At 38.3% G+C, this 17,143-nt stretch overlaps 3 protein-coding genes across 5 annotated transcripts in view; all 3 read right to left on the reverse strand.

Moving 5' to 3' along the window:
* Positions 1–4,066, reverse strand: part of nhsl1b (NHS-like 1b) — an 82,408-nt gene extending 78,342 nt beyond the window's left edge. Inside the window, exon 1 of one of the 3 annotated variants that reach the window (XM_057353542.1) lies at positions 3,441–4,066. In XM_057353542.1, the coding sequence (XP_057209525.1) occupies positions 3,441–3,762 (322 nt within the window). In that variant the 5' untranslated portion in view covers positions 3,763–4,066. The remainder of the gene's footprint in view (positions 1–3,440) is intronic. The other 2 variants (XM_057353545.1, XM_057353543.1) reach the window with 2 other exon arrangements.
* An 801-nt stretch (positions 4,067–4,867) lies between these two features.
* acbd3 (acyl-Coenzyme A binding domain containing 3) lies at positions 4,868–11,878 on the reverse strand. The gene is made up of 8 exons (XM_057353556.1): positions 11,573–11,878; positions 10,650–10,791; positions 10,230–10,370; positions 9,969–10,127; positions 9,530–9,704; positions 7,411–7,597; positions 6,874–7,158; positions 4,868–6,709 (listed from the first exon to the last, which is right to left on the reverse strand). Exons 1-8 carry the CDS (start codon positions 11,838–11,840, stop codon positions 6,495–6,497), a joined length of 1,572 nt encoding a protein of 523 aa, XP_057209539.1. The 5' UTR covers positions 11,841–11,878; the 3' UTR covers positions 4,868–6,494.
* Positions 11,879–12,653: 775 nt separating this feature from the next.
* Positions 12,654–16,968, reverse strand: ccr6a (chemokine (C-C motif) receptor 6a). Its single transcript, XM_057353557.1, has 2 exons — positions 16,562–16,968; positions 12,654–15,113 (listed from the first exon to the last, which is right to left on the reverse strand). Exon 2 carries the CDS (start codon positions 15,096–15,098, stop codon positions 13,959–13,961), a length of 1,140 nt encoding a protein of 379 aa, XP_057209540.1. The 5' UTR covers positions 15,099–15,113; positions 16,562–16,968; the 3' UTR covers positions 12,654–13,958.
* Positions 16,969–17,143: the final 175 nt, after the last annotated feature.

The raw sequence follows: 17,143 nt of genomic DNA on the forward strand, positions 1-17,143 counted from the left end.
TTTTTTCTGTCATCTCTAGAACCTCATGAAGAACACATTCCCTGAGTTAAGTCACCAAATGAAAATCATAGAAGAAAAATATCAATGAAATTGAGTTAAACACTCTGGCTGCACTACCTTGCCCTCTAGACATGCTTTCCTAGCTGTGTCTGAACAAGGATACATTTTTTTAAATGCTGGGTGGAGATAAACCATCACAACAGCAAGAAAAGATATGCTCTGTGAATTTTTTTACCACCAAATTCTTAAACACACATTGGTTTTGTGCACTAAGCCGCTGTGACCATTAAAAACCCATTTAGGTTTTTCCTAATTGTTGTAAATAACATTAATGTCCTTTAGTTAAACCACTCATATATATGTGAGATGGTCTCATGCTGGGAAAAAATGTTCAGTTTCCCAAATGTTAATCATACTTTCACATGTCCAGGCCTGGTGGTCTATATCTTTAATCCCTATGGCTTTTGTAGGCTTAAAATCCCAGAATTTATGTGGGTAGATTTCCTGTTTTAAAAGGATGAGAGAGGAATGAAAACATTTTAAATGGACACAAATGTTTGAGTTCAGTACCCTATTGCATTGCATGCTGGACAATTCAAAAAGTCTAGCAAAAGATGAGACAATCAATGTACATTTTTAGAGGAAAATCAAATCTGGTAAGAAACAAAGTTTCAAAAGTTAAAGCCAGTTAAACACAAAGTAGCAAAAACACATGAATGCCCTCAGATAACATTAAAGACACAACGCAGGTTTTCCTCAACTCCACGTGTATCTTGCTTTTTGACAGCCGGTGAACAATTGCATTTCACTAGGCAAAGCAGAAAGAAAACAGCCACTTCAAAGGCTTTCTCACCACTTGTGCCAAGCAGGGAGAGTATGGGAGGCATCATGGGAAACACAATGTAACATGAAGTATATGGTAGGTATTCAATGTATTCAATAAGGCTCAATGGCTTGTGTGCATCTGAGGCTGTATACTGAACTGAGTTTCTGTGAATGTAGGTACACTGAGAGTGTGTGTGAGAGTTGCACAAATCAGGGGGTTGTGGTCAGGCAATGAAAGAATAGTTTTGCTGTTTTCCCAGGCCGAGTGCTGCAGGGGTCAAAGGTGACTATTTTCCCTGGGTCTGGCTTTGGGTTGGACTTGGACCCAGAAATCCCTTCTGAGTCCATGCATGCAAAACACATCGAACAAAGAGGGCTAATAAAAGAGAAAAAGTAAGAAAATAAACCCTATAAACCCCAGGCCGTAATAATTGCAATAACTTGACTGATAAATAGCACAACATTTTGTACTATGTGTTTTTCCACCCATAAAATACCAGAAAATGTTCCCAGCCCTGGCACTTTATTCTTTAATGCATGTACAGCAACAGCCACACCATCTTAATGAATCATAATTAGACCTCTGTGGTTTGTAGTGTAAACACACACAACCAGAGAACACAGTAATCGCTTGATCTGTAAATAGTCTGGTGTGATCATTTACTCGCTGTTTCAGATAGTGAACTGGGGCACAATTGTTTGTCTGAACAGCTCCACCCTTTTATCATATGCAAACCAAAGTCAAGCAGGAAACCTAGAATGGGCATGACAACAGAAAAAAGGACCGACACGACACGCATACCATACTACATTTCCAAGACAGGCTCAAATTTACAGCTCAGAAAGAGGTTTTAGAGAAGACAATTATGTCGCTACGGCACTAACAGATGTACTTTCTCCTAGAGAAAGTTTTGAGTCATGTTGATCATGATAATTAAGCAATTGGGATTGGTAACCAAAAAAAGGTTTCAACAGTTCTTGGCCACCATTGACTACCATAGTAGAAAAAATGACAATGGTAGTCAAATGTGCCCCAGAACTGTTTGCTTTCCAACGTTCTTGAAAATATCTTCTTTTGTGTTCAACAGAACAAAGAAATTTACAAAGATTTTTTTCCTACTATGGTAATCAATGGTGGCCAAGAACTGTTTGATTACATGAATTCTTCCAAATACCTTTCTCTGCGTTCATCAGAACAAAGAAACGTATACAGATTTGGAACAACTTGAGGGCGAGTAAATGAAGACAGAATTTTCATTTTTGGGTGAACTGTCCCTTTAAAAGTGGTTTTTAATGCAGTCTGGAAAAAGAAGAATAATTCATGCCCCATCTTGACATCATAGGTGTTCCTCTTTTAGGCCAACAACAAGTGACACAAATGCACACTCTGAAGTTGAACTTGAACCTTTAAGAAAAAAGTTCAATGCACTGCTTCTTCATTACGATGTATGATGTTTTAATTAGATATATATGAATAACATAACAGGACTAATGTCCATAAGCAGGGCTCAACGTATTAAAAGTAAGATAGGCTGAGTGTCGATTTGTGTGTTAAAAGAAACATTTCTGATGCATGTGAAACCACAGCACATACACGAACCAACTCAACAAAAAAGTGCCTGGGCATTACAAAAAATTGTAATGAGCCATAGTCTGAAACCATTAGCAGGATTGACGGGACATTAACAAACTAAGAACAAAAATCAATTCTGGTTATACTTATCTCTAATACTTTTTAACATCTACTCTTTCCTATTATATAGTCTGTTTGTTATTATAGATTATATATCTCATTTTTTTTACAGAAAAAACATGTAACCTGAATATGGGTGTGGTGATAATCTGCATTCTCCAGTTTTCCCACAAAACTTGCTGCTCATCTGAAAACATCTGCTTCAACCTTGTTGAGATGTACAGCATACCTAAATTAGTCTAAATTAGTATCAAATAGAATAAACTATTCAATGATGAAATACAAATTCTCTATTATGACTCAAAAGGAGAGCAGGGCTGTCTGTTGGTCAAACCCATGTTGGTCATATTCAGTACAGACCACCACAGTGAGTCATTTATCCTCAGTCTCTCTGTATAATGTGACATGTTATTGTTGTTTTACGATTCCTCTCAAGGCCAGGACATATGAGCTGATCCCCTTGGGAACTTTTATTTACCTACACGTCATAACCACTTAATACATCTCTCTTACTGACGTTTCTCACAGAGGAAGTCTGGTCTGTCTGATGAGCAAGTATAAGCATAATTCCTCAGCAGTGAAGGTGGGGTGACTTTCATTGGTTTGCTGTAGGGGTGTTAATGGGCGCAGATGGTACGTTAAAACAGATCTATCACGTTTGACATGACTTCTGCCCTTTAGGAATATTGCCTCCTCTTCACCTCAAATCATTACAACAACAAAACGCCATGTGCTCGTCTCATAACATTCACACTCGCCTTTTGTTTTGCGCATCTGAATCAAACAAATTACACGGTTTCAAAGTTCGAGCGCACCCTTTAGAACTAGCCAATACATTTATGATGTCATTACATTTTCTGACGTAATTACCTCAGAAACAATACAGTGAATGAAGCTTTATGAATCGACGTTGTAAACTTACGTATTTTAACTTTTTTGGGATCAAGCTTGCGCGCGACGGTTTGCAATCTCTCCAGGCGCACTTGAATCCTCGTTGCCCTCTGCGAGACCAACCGCGCCTGAGTCTCAATTCCCAGGAATATTTCACTGGCATGTCGCGATAGATCAGACAGTTGATGCAAAATTCCGGTGAGTGTGTGACAACAAATTTCTTCCAGAGAATTAAACAAAACAGGTTTGCGAACTCTGCGACCGTCCGATGTGATGAAACTCTTCTCGGAGGCTTCGCTCCCTCTCAACCTGCTCACCAGCTGAGGCTCAACGGTTCTCTGGGGGAAAGGCATTTTAAAGCCGATTTAAATGTAAAAGAACAACAGGATGAGGCGTTTTAATATCCAAACAGTGTGTCCCAAAAGTTTCCACAAGCTAAAGTTCTGAAAAGAAAATGTCCCGCCATGATTTTAAAAGATGCAGAAGCAGTCCGGGACGTTAGCGCTGATGTCCGCTGATGCTTTTTGAAAGCACTGGGACGAGCCGAAAAAGTGAAGGAAAGGTACATGGGAAAACACGGAGAACAGATTTCCAACCACCTGTAGCGACTGGAACTGGAATGGTTGCTCTCCAAACAGCGCTGTGAGGAGAGGTTACCTGCTGGTGCTGCTTGGAAAACCCGGAATGGATTTCCAGGTACTTTGACGTTCGTGTGGCTGAATGTCTCATAATGACTTCGTATTTTTACATTTTCAGTTGTTTTATTTGACTTATTTAATCAACAGTCAAAATAATTGTATTTATATATTATTTTTAAAAGACAAAACCCAGGAAAGTTTTTAGAAAGTAAAAAACTAAAGATTAGCCACGTAAATCCAACCCTAATAATGCTTTATGATTAAAAAACGCAATTACTGAAAAATCGGTTTATTTTGCCTGTAGTTATTTAAATGTATATTTCAGAGTACAAATGTTGTTTTAAAATGCGATGTTTTATCCGTCCGTCTATAGCTCCCTCTTGTGGTTCAATGGAGTTGTACGTATCTGTAAAACAAATTCTAGGGAGGATCAGATGAGCATTTTTGGTATTCGGCAGCAGTTTAAAGGAAGTTGACTATTGTTTGGTGTGGCAGTGAAACCAGCTGAAGCAACATATCTGGATGGGAGTGATACTCATTTTCCTGTTAACATCCAGCCTGTTGAAACTTCCTTTTGCGTAGGAAAATCGTAACCTGTGCTCTGTAAATTTTCATTACAAATACCATTATGAGCATTAGGATTTAAAGGTGTTCTGGTGGGTCCCATCAGCCAGATTACATCCCACCAGCAGAAGCCAACACAGCAGAGACCCATAGCCAAAACCAATACAACTCCCATTGTAGTCATTAAATCCAATAGCATTGCTGTGAAAGCTTCTATTGTTTTTTAACAGGTATGCAAGCGCCGAGTCAGAGAAGAATCAGACCGAACATACAGAGGAACGCAAGTTTAATCCATCAAATATACACTTCAGGACACTCATCCTCATATGCATACAGATCAGACCACACAAGCGAAACCAATAAAAAAAAACACTTCTTCATGCCTTTATGGTCAAAATTTTCATATCAATTCCTTTGTTCATCAATTTCCCAGAATCTTCAACAACACAATGCCTGAAGTCAGCATTAAAAAAAGAAGAAAAATACATGGAAAAACCAGCAAGTAACTATAACCAATGAACTGTTCATGGAATATTAGATGTAGACTTTGGACAGCATGAGTCTCTATGACGCGGAATCATCACAGGTCTTTGACTTAACACTTCAATCAATGGTCATATGCTTTATTCATCATATCAGCACGGTGAAACAGCATCTGTGTTTGTTTACATAGACGATGTTGGATCGCAGTTAAACAGCAGTGACCTGTATTACACAGGTATCTTTGACATTCCAATCATGAACATAACATTTAATTCAACAATTCAGCCAGTGATGAATCCAGTATTTGAAGATGAATTTATACTGTTTTAAAGCAATAAAATGATCAAGAAAAATGCCTGTAAATTCTTATCTTGAAAGCATTGACCTGTCCAATAAATAACAGAAACAAGTAGGCGAATCAGAGATTCATATGCTGCTTTTGATAGTTAGTCTCAATTAGATATACAAACACTTCATTATTAATATTATAAATGAGAATGAGATATGCTTGTTATTGTGATGGAGAACCAAGTGTAACAAATATAAATTTAAACTAATAAACATTTTTTGTTTTGACATGGCTGTCTGTAACTACATGCATGGAAATTCAACAAAGAAACTATGAAATCAAAAAAGGCAAGAATTTTTTGCAGTGCCACAACATTAAAGGTCAATACTGCTGAACCATACTGACAACGGAAAAATACACAAAAGAACATTGACAACTTCAGACCATAGATTTGGGGCTCTGTGTAAGCAAAAAAATAAATGATCGAGATGTTACAGGACACACAAACACACGAATGAACCTACCCTACCACAGAGATTAATAAATATTTATTAAATGTTTTAGACACAATCCATCTGTTTTAGAAAATGCTGCAAAATCTCCATTCATAAAGGCCTCCATCATGTAGTCCAGATACATTTCATCTACCGTTCCATCATGAGAAAGTCTTGTCCGTCTTGTTTTATACGGGCAGCACTTGGGCGGGACGCACGCTGATGCACTTCTGTCCTATGTGCTTGATAGGAGGAACTCGACTACATTTTTCGTTAGGATACATATCGTATTTATCCTACTGGAGCACCTCTTTGGATGAAATTAGAAGATCAAGGCTGATGTATGTCACACTAGTTATGTAAGACAGTGATATCAACAAGCACTACATCATTTAGAGTGCAAAACAGGGGTGCCAAGTACATGACCCAATTCCTCATGAACTCAAACAGCATGACACACACGCCCACGAGGTTTGCATACACAACGAAACACGCTCATGTCGAATCTCTTCGCCCCTCCCCAAAGTAGTACACATCCCGTACATTTCCTAACTTTTATCGTTCATTCCTGCTAAATTCCACACACACACTCCTGTCCCACAGTCTTGCCTCCAGGCTTATCTGGTGTAGTATACTCTGTAGTAGACGGTTTTCGACCTCCAGAGGGAATAAGAGTTGTCGAACTTGAGCAAGTATATACCACGGCCGGGATACTGGTGACTCCCAGCGTACACCTCCTCATGGCAGTCCCGCCGGTACACCGGCACTATTTCATCCACCTGTGGTTTCCCAGCCTCTTTCTTAGCCTTCTCCTCCTCTGAATGGCCCTCTCCTGAGGGGAAGAGATCAAAGCTTATAAATATAAATATTTTTACAAGAAGAAAAAATGTTACAGTCATATCAGCAATGAATCATCAAATTTATCTTATTAAAATCAATAACTAGGCACAATTAAGGAACCTATTTCTACACACATAATATCTAGAAATGTCTGACCTTCTTCGTCCTCGTCTTCGTCACTAGACTCGCTGACATGCACGCTGACCGATGCGTTTGTAGTGTCAGTCCATTCAAAGAAGACTCCAAATCCAATGTCGTAATAGTCAGTGGCAAACTCCCAGAAGAGATAGGAGCCCTCCTCGTGGGTGGGGACCCGGACGGTCACTACCTCTCCCCGGCCCACTGTGATGACAGAGTCCAAGTCCTGACGGATCTTCTCTTTAAAGTCTTTGATCTGTGGTCGGGTCCACATAGAAGGGGCTGCTATTACAGGTGGAGAATCTATGCACCAAGAATACCGGATATGAGTTAGAACATGAAATGTGCATTTTTTTGAAGTATTCAAATTATTCAGTTATTGCTAACTACTGCAATATGCACATCTGCAATACTATAATTTTGCTATGAATCATGCAGTCCTAGTTTTGATAAAAAGATTATGATGAGAAACACTTTCTTTGGAATAACATGTTTCGGATGAATCATGCATAAGACCAGCACAAGTACAAATCTGATTTGATGTTTTCATCTCACCTGTAGGTCCATTCTCAGTAACTTCATCTGTAGCCTCCAGGTCTGGCTCTCGCTCTAAACTGTCAGTAGTGGACTCTGCCCGGCCGTTCAGTAGAGGTCCCTCCTCTCCAGCAGGGGGCGATGATACCTCACTGGCCTCTAATGTGGACAGCACTATCGCGTCCTCCTGCTGTTTCTGCAAAGCAGCCTGAGTAAAAAAGACAGAAGGCTTGAACACACTGGTCCATGTAAAGTGTCGCAAAATAGAACTAGCAAACTATTTTCAACTAGCAAACATGGGTAAAAATCTAAAACACAAATAATCATGGTGGTGCCCCGGGGAATGTAGTTAAAGTTTTTAAGGTCCTACTTTGGTTTTACGGAGTGTCCAACAACAAGAAGGTGTAAAAACACTATTATTTCGTAATAATAAGCAGTTATTCTTACCCTACTTCTTGACTGACTCTCACATGTTCGTTCCGTGATTCATCTGTCTAATCCCCTACTTTCCGCTAGCCTAGTCTGATGTGATTGGTCAGATGGTCTAGTCTGCTGTGATTGGTCTACCGCGAATGAGGCTCACTAGCTACAGTGTTTGGGGGAGAAGAGTGAAGTTTTCGCAGGCAGTCCTAGCAAAACGTAGGACTATACGTAGTGACGTAAATCCGTGGCGGTTCGCGAATCGGACTAGGGATGACTCCTTTGCGTGATTCAGAGTCGACTCCCTTTTTTCCAAGCCAACAACTTTGTTGTTCATTCATCTTTGGATTTACAACTTGGCAGACTATGAGTTATGTACTCTTTAAAGAAAACAAATACATAAATCAAATAAGTCATAGTTCCAATACACAATAATGATACCGGTTTGACAAAGGCTTGTAGAAACAAGTGCGTAAGCAACAATAAGCAATCCTATGCTATAATATATATAAAATGTATAATAATACACCTATCATATCATTATAATACACCTGCAAAATAAATGTTGCCATTTAATGCCAGCAACACAAAGTCAAGAGTTTGATGACGAGGGAATGCACATAAAGGTCAAATGTAAATTAATGTACTCTATGGTGCTTTGGATAAAAGGATTTGCATAAATATAAACTGTATGAATGTCTTTATACCAAGTGTCAATATCAAGTGGGAATACACTATGAGACATATTGTAGAGCTATGGCAATTGTTTTAAGACATGATGTCTACTTAATCACATGAGCTACTAGCACATGACCGGCACTAACATATATGGCCGCAGAAAAAAATAAGAAAAAAATTCAAAATTATTTTCAGTTTTTCTTAATTTACTATTTATAGGTATGTATTCAGGTAAAATTATATTTTTGTTCATTCTGTGAACTGCAAACAATATTTCTCCCAAATTTCAAATAAAAATATTGTTTCTATTTGCATTTATTAGCAGAAAATTAAAACTGGAGAAACGGAAAATAACAGAAAAGATGCTTTGTATTTTTTCAGAGCTCAAATACAACAAGTTCATATTCACTTTTAAGCAATACAACAATAATATTTGTACATGGGGAAAGTATTTTTTTTTTGTGATAACCTTGAGTTGCATCACAGTTCTCATGTGTCTTGTCATGCTTTCAGTCTTTCACATTGCTGTTGGACGACTTTGTCACTCCTGAGGTTTGATTTTGTTGAAATTCAACAGACACTGAACTGGAATGGTCACAATACATCTAGAAATGCTGATGGATGAAACGAAAATTTGAAATGGTCTCTTTTTCCACAGCTGTATCGATTTTATTTTGGGCTTCTCCCGCTTCCTTCTTAGCATTCCTAATTCCTTGAATTTAATTTTACGTTAAAATTCTGTTTTATCCTTCAGTAACAGACCTATATTACTTTTATTAGTTTCCATACAGAAGGTTTAATGAAACCTTCTTAAACAAAATAACAAACGTGAAATTTGTCTTAAATTACAATGCTATCATAATCGTGAACCTAGTCATGTTTTATCATTTTGCGAGCACAGCGTATGGTTAAACACCCAGTCATAATACCAATGTGTGAAAACTGAACACCAGCTACACTGACGATCTCAAAACTCAAGTTTTCACTTCCTCAAAGTGAAAAGCTTCGGCGGAGACAAAGGTGTGTGTGATAGATCTCTCACCTGCTGCTGCGCGAGCTGCACTTGATACAGCTGCTGCATGTACTGCTGATAGTGCTGCTCCTGCAACTGCCGGATGAGGATGAGCTGCTGCTCCAGACTGTCGGGATACTGCTGCGCCGCATACTGCTGGAACTGCACAGCTGTCTGTGCGTTCAGTGCAGCCATGATCTGCTGCCTGACAATTCAGAGTGAAAGAAAGAGAGAAAGTATATTAGAAATTAATAAATGTAAACAGTCAAGAAAGAATGCGGCCTTACCATAAGGCCTCTTTCACCAGTGCGATTTTTTTGCCATGTATGATTCTAAGGATTTTTCATTTCAAAATCAAGTTTTGAATACAGTAAAACAACTAAAAAACAACAATTATATGTTCATTTGGTGTGAAACAGGTTTTAGTCTAGTTCTGGATTACTTAAACCTCAAACCTTAAATCACTTACTTTTGCTGTTCAACTCGCAGTCTTTCTTCCTCAACCTGTCTCCTCTCCTCCTCCTCTCTCCTCAGCCTCTCCTCCACCTCACGTCTACGCCTCTCCTCCTCTAGACGCTGTCGCTCACGCTCCTCTTCTTCTCTGCGTCGCCGCTCCTCTTCCTCTCGCCTACTCAGCAAGGTTAAGGGGTAAAACAGAAAATCTCATTTAAAACTGGGAAACCTGCATCAACGAAGGAGACAGAAATCAATCTTGATCTGTTGGCCTGACCTCTTTCTCTCCAGCTCCTCCTTTTCGATCTTATGTGATGCGATAAAGGGTGCAAATAAATTGCAACATTTAATCAACAGCTTCACAAACTCAAGCATGGCCTCGTCCTTCTCCATGTTTCCCAAAGATGACCATTCTCTCCTGTATAAATGACACCTTTGTTATCGCACAAAACCCTTTACACACTTGAGATCATACAGTAAGAAAAAAAAAATATTTAAATTATAAAAAATAAAGCCACACTGAAAGGGCATATGGATGAGATATTCACTTATTTCGAATCTCTCCTTCACCATAACAACATAACCAAATGGAAAACCAAAATTCTAAAGCACATTCATTTAACATGAACTTAAAACAGTTCAGTATTCTCACAATAGAGGGACTCAAAAATATTAAAGACAAAATCTTCACGCTTACCTGCGGTCATTTCCCAGCACATCAAAAAAGCCCACCTCAGGCGAAGCGTCTGGGTTGTAAGGCCCTTGTAACACCTGCTTGTGTAGGGCCACCAGTCGAAGTTTCTCCTCATAGGTTGGATGAAAGGCTTTTCCATCTTTCTCTGAGAGGAACATTGTAAAATTACATATGAAAAAATACAGCAAGCACTCATTACACTGTGATTCTAAAAATCGGATTGTAGTAAAATCATAAAAACTGTAAATATTGTAAAAAGATTAACTTGGGATGCAGAACGATGCCATTCACATTGGTATTTAAATGGCCAATAGCTCTGTTGGTTTACTTGTCAACAAGAAAAAATAATACATAATGGCAGCAGCAGCCTCTGCTGCAATCTGAAACATCTTTATCAGGACAGTGTGCAGCATCACTTATGAGCTGAAGCACTTAACAGACTGGAGAGCTCATGATGGACACATAGATTTACTCACCAAACCAGATGCAAGAAAATATAACTAAAGACTTGCAGAGAATAACTATGTTAATGGATAAATATTCCTATTGCTAAAACAGACCTCTGTAGATCTAACGGACACAGTAGCTCAAGGGGTTCACCAATTAAACTAGTATGTTTTAATCTTTCATATTGAGTTTAAGCCATCACATGACAGATGCACATAGCAGCAGAATCAAAACCTCTAGAGGTCCTCATCCATAACAACTGGGATGGCCTGAGACAGACTCAAGAGATCTCATGATGGCAAAACTTCTCACCAAGCACAGTATATCCGGTGAAACTAGAATCTTAAAAAACGGAACATGGTAACATGGAGAAAGCAATCTGTGCATCCCATAAATCCATAGTATCAAAGAGAGCCATTCAAAATGCATCCACGTGTTAAACTATTGGCAATATTGGTGTGTACAGTGACATAAGATACCTTTAAAAAATTTGAGCGCCAGACCATAGAGCTCCACTAAAGGAAAGCCCCATTTCCTCTCGATCGTGTGGCTGCTTGTGTGTTCGCCCTCCTCTTCATCGACAGCCCGGTTTATGGCGCTCTGCTCCGCCGTCAGAGCAACAGACGTCTCGGCCTGTTCCTGCTCGCCCTCGGAATCGGGACTCAAAGTCAATCCGTCGATAGAAACTTCGAGCCGGCTTGAATTTGCACTGTTGAGGTCGCCGCTCTGAACCTCTGTCGCCATCATGCTGAATGTCAGCTGAAGCAGCCACGTACCTACTTCCGTCCTGCTCTGCCGGAACTTCCGGCTGCATGACGTAGACGTTCAAGTAGATCAAATGTGTTTAAATTTAGTACTTTTTTAAATAATAATGATAACGATTTGTTGCTGGAAACGCAAAGCTAGACGTAGTTGCTACAAGAGATGGTAGTGACGACGTCAAATAAATAAAATTAAAACAAAATGAAGATTCTGGAAGTCTGCTTGAAGTAGGATCTACAGGATTTTAGGATTCACGTTATATATGAAGAGTTCAGATGCAAAAGCAAGTGCAATCTCAAATTTTCTTCTAAAATTAGCATTTTATCAGGCTCCTCAGTACTTGAATGGTAATAAAAGAACCTGTTTATTGAATTTGATTTGAATTTATTTGAATTGAATTTGAATTATTGCTATTAGGGTGACAGAACCAAATTGTACACGCCTGATAAAAATGCTCGTTTTAGAAGAATATTTCAGACAACACTTAGATGCTTTTCATCTGAGCTCTATTTGATTTTCTTTTCAATTCCCTTTCCTGCACGCTATTTTGGCAACGTAACTGTAAGGACACATCGTGCAGGTTAGAAATAATCGAAATATTACCCCCCAAAATTACAAACATACGGTTAAAAATTTTTTTTGGGGGGGGTAATTTGATCATACCATCTAGACACCGAACACATGAGTGTATTGCAAATATGCTGTACTATGATATAACAATAGCTCACACTAAGTAGCCTACACTGACATTTATCCAGAGAGTTTTTTTCAGAGAGTATTTAATGTAATGTAGGGTTTTATAAAACAAACGGTTACAATTTTAATCTTAAACCAACTACGAATTATGAAATATTTAATAATTAAACAGCATTATATAAATATTATATATAAGCAAGACAAAAAATTAGTGTAAGAAAAAAATTATTAAATAGAAAATAACTTTTAAAATTAAAATTTGAGCTATTCTCCCTGTGCCTGCCATGTTTTCTTTTCCGTAACCTTATTTAGTGAGATTGATTCAATAAAACCATTTTTGCTTAACCATCAAAACATTTCATAATTAGCTCTCTTGTCTCTAAACCTCACCTTTACTGTTTACCAACCATAACAAAAAGAGGATTTAGAAATAGCGATGCTGTGACAGTGTGAAATAACTTTGTGTTGTCAAAGATAATGTGTTGAAGACGTTGCATGATAAACTCCGCTATGTGCTGCAATGTTTATTTTAACTATAGGGGGCACCAGAGGACACTTCAATGAGCACTGAACTCAAACGTCTAAATGACGATTTAGCAGAATACACGCACAAGGCCAAATACAACATGTCAGAGTCTCTATTTCTTTACATCAAACAAAAAAACATTTAGTACATAAAAAATATAGAATTATTTAAAGGTAATGTTTATATTCAGCCAGGTCAAATGCTAAACATTTGATTTGGCAAACTGAATCTTAAAACATTTGACACGTTTTACTTCAATTTCTAAAAGGACATACATGTGAATATGAATCTGTTTTCTTTGCAGTATTTGAGGTCTTAATAAATGCAGAGCATCTTTTCTGTTATTTTGACGTTTCTCCAGTTTTCATTTTCTGCATATAAATTCAAACAACAATATTTTTACTTGAAATTTGGGAGAAATATTGTCAGTAGATAACAGAATGAAACAAAAATGATAATTTACCTCAACACATACCTGTAAATAGTAACTTTAGAAAAACGGAAAGTAATTTTGAAATGGTCTCTTAACCTTTTCTGCGGCTGTGTATACAATACAAACTACTGGAGACTGTTTGTCTCAAAACAGCAATAGTCTCAAAAGTTTTTTAACTTACTCTGAAAGGTTGTTGACTTATCTTCAGCATCCCTTCCATACATGTACAAAACTCAATGTGTGTCAGTTAAATATTTGTGTGCCGAACAGTGACTGTGAGCTCTCTCTTTAAACTCAAACAGATATAGATTCTTTTACATACAGAGCATGTCCATTTTGAAAAGAATTAACATACAGAAGATTTATACTGTTCAGACAGTTTTTACCCATTTCAAAAGATCACATATACCACGGATCAAAACATTTATCATGCACATTCAGCGCCGAATCACATCGTAAACGAAGTGCCATAGTCACTGTTTGATCCATCTACAGACCGCCGTGTGGACATGTACATTTCAGAGGTGACCCTTGAGGACCGCCGTGCAGACATGTAGTTCTTCCCCAAGCACCAGATGTCCTGTATGATCTTCCGGAAATGATTTCTGAAATTTACCCCGATAAAGGCGTAAAGCAGGGGGTTGAGACAAGAGTGCAGGTAGGCCAGGCTTTCTGTTATGATGATGGCCAACTCTACGGCCTCTTCATGACTGCATTCCTGCTCATCAAGAATGGTAGCGGTACGATATAACAGCGCTAAATTGTAGGGCGTATGGCAAGCCACAAACACAAGGACCACGGTGAGGACTACACGCACTGCCTTGTGTCTTTGAAAGTTCTTGGCCCGAAGGAGGGTGGCGATGACACTGATGTAACAGAAACCCATGATCAGCAGGGGTAGAAAGAAACCAGCTGCCACCTGAGCGCTAGGCACCGCGATTTTTATCGTTTTTGCTGTTACGTTAGAATTAAATCTAAAAAAGCACACGTATGGTGCATCGGTGAAGTCGGTATAATTACTGTCTTCAAGGGTAACAATTTCAAAAGGGGAAGGCTGATACCGTTGATAAAAAATGAAGGTGGGAAGAGACAGGACCAAGGCCAGTGACCAGACCACCGCGCAGACCAATCGGCTGTAAAGCAGGGTGCTGGAACGTAGCCGGTATGACCTGCGGGCCTGCACGATGGCAAGGTAGCGATCTCCACTGATGCAAGCCAGGAGCAACATGCCGCTGTAGAGGTTCACGCTGTAAACGCCACGCAGCATCTTACAAGACCAGTTCCCCATAGCCCATCCGTGCCGCTCACTGTAGATGATCAAAGGCAGTGCCACCACAAACAGGATGTCTGCGATGGCCACATTCAGTAGGTACACATCGGTCATTGACTTGGTTCTTTTATAGAGGGCATACGTCACAATCACCAGGGTGTTGCCGATAAAACCAACCAAGCAAATGATGGGGTGAATGTATAGCTGAAGGAACTTCTCAACGTGCTGTTTGCGGTCCACTGAACACAGCCCTTCGGTGGAGTTATAGTCATACGAGTAATTGTAGTTATCAGATGAGTCATTAAAGTCAATCTCCATTTTCTCAGCTTGGAACTATAAAAAGAAAAATAGATGTTCATTTGAGGAAAGTGGTAAATAGTAAAACTGAATGTCATAAAGCTATCTGAATGAACCAAAAAAATGGTGCTATGTAGCAGTCAAAGTGGTTCTTGGCTTGTAATCATTGGGGAACCACTTTTAGTGCTATATGGCACCATATTTTGGTGCTTCAGTGGTTCTTCAGTGGTTCTTCGGGATGACTGAGGTGAGAACTGCTGAAGAACCACAGGGGCTTAACAGGTTCTTTATATGGAAACCCCAAAGAACCTCTGAAGAACCACTGAAGCCCCAAGATATGGTGCTACATAAAAGTGGTTCCCCTATGATTACGAGCAAAGAACCACTTTTAGTGCTATATAGCAATATTTTTTTTAGAGTGTAAAAGAAATTAAAAATGCCTATATTCAGAAAAGTGTAGCTTTAATATTTAATATCATTTATTTATGTCCTTAATAAATATGACAACTTTATAAATAAAATAAAGAATATGATGCTACTATTAATTCCCGTTTTGTCATTTCTTTATATTTTATACTGTTATCATATAATATTAACCTATCATTGTTGCAGCAGGATTACTTGTGAATAACAGATTCAGTTCTTGTTCTGCACTAGGAGAACGTATCTCAGTGCAACTGTTGCTTTGTGGACATTTTATCTTTGCAAAAAGAGGAAATCTGCAGAAAATCAGGTCACATTCTGTAAATGCCACCAGAAAATTCAATACCATAACGCAAATGACCTATTTAATGAAGCTTTAGCGCTGAAGAGGATGTTCACCTGTACGGCGCAAGTCACTTAAATGTAAAACTTTGAAAATGTTTATTTTAAAAAAATGTTTTGGTTGCAAGCAACAAGCATTGAAATAAAAAAAAACATTTATTTACAAATCGATAGAAAAGAAAACATCTAAAATCAAATAAATGAATGAAGATTAAAGTAACTTTTAACTGTAACTATATTTTTTGACAAACCAAAATTTCAGCGTTGCCTCTTTATGGATTTTTTTTATTTAGTGATAACAGATATTGAGCCAAGCATGCACAGAGATATAAATGTAGGAACTGAGAAATAAAAATATTTTAACAGGTTTTTGCAGCTTTGTGATCAACAGAGAATCTGATAATTAATTATTTTTATATCTTTACTAGTCATTGACAAATATACATTTTTCTTAAATATTTAATCGGAAATCATTTGGTGACATTATAGACAGCGATAGAGGTTTTTACTAAAGCTTCACTGTGTTCCAATATCATATTTGAATACTGGTGTTTCACAGTAAGCACAAGTGCATACTAAAACTTTATGTAAATATACATTGATTATCTAAAGCAAAAATATATTAAATGCCTGTCCAATTAAACATAATTAAGTATTCTATATTTACTTCAAAAAGCTAATTTTGCATAAAGCTTAGGCGAAAAACAGAAGCGACTTACCGGTCGTGATACAAACAAGTGTTACGGAATGCAGAGCTTCAGCTGAGGTGGGCAGGCCAAACAATAAGAATGACAAGCTCTGATCTGTATCGCGCAAGGAGGTGCTTCACTGATGCGTGTATGTGGGAACATCAAAGTCGCCTGGTGCGTGCGATTATGGTTTCATATAAAAAGATGGATGGCATGCCTCAAACGAAGACAGACAATATGCAATCACTTTCAGTTCTGCTGTACATACAGTACAAGGGTCTAAGAGCTGCACTTTATACGGCCACAATTTCCCTGTTATCACTGACATTAAAACGACTGCTATATGCAACTATAGAACAATGAAAGTTAGGAAGGAGGGGTATGGAAGGAAAAACAAAAAACGACATGACCATAACTGGCTTTTGTGACTAGTTAATGGCCGCAAACTAGAGCGAGGTTCCCTTTGGGTGATGGAGAGCATGTTGTGTAATAAACAGTTGAAGTGTTTCATTTCAAGCCTGGTTATTCATGGCTTTGTCATGTAAGCATCATAAGTTTATGCACTTCCAATGTCTATAATTTCGGTTATCTTTGACATTAAAATCACTTTTT

The sequence above is a fragment of the Triplophysa rosa genome, linkage group LG15 (assembly GCF_024868665.1).
Source record: "Triplophysa rosa linkage group LG15, Trosa_1v2, whole genome shotgun sequence".
Classification (NCBI taxonomy): domain Eukaryota; kingdom Metazoa; phylum Chordata; class Actinopteri; order Cypriniformes; family Nemacheilidae; genus Triplophysa; species Triplophysa rosa.

What these genes read in the sequence shown, in the direction of transcription:
- ccr6a (XM_057353557.1), bottom strand. Translation starts at nt 15,098, where the DNA reads ATGGAGATTGACTTTAATGACTCATCTGATAACTACAATTACTCGTAT.
- acbd3 (XM_057353556.1), bottom strand. Translation starts at nt 11,840, where the DNA reads ATGATGGCGACAGAGGTTCAGAGCGGCGACCTCAACAGTGCAAATTCA. An exon ending in TGCAGCTCGCGCAGCAGCAG is followed by an intron (nt 7,598 to 9,529) that starts GTGAGAGATCTA and finishes TTTTTTACTCAG; the next exon opens with GCTGCTTTGCAGAAACAGCA. An exon ending in TACTGAGAATGGACCTACAG is followed by an intron (nt 7,159 to 7,410) that starts GTGAGATGAAAA and finishes CTTGGTGCATAG; the next exon opens with ATTCTCCACCTGTAATAGCA.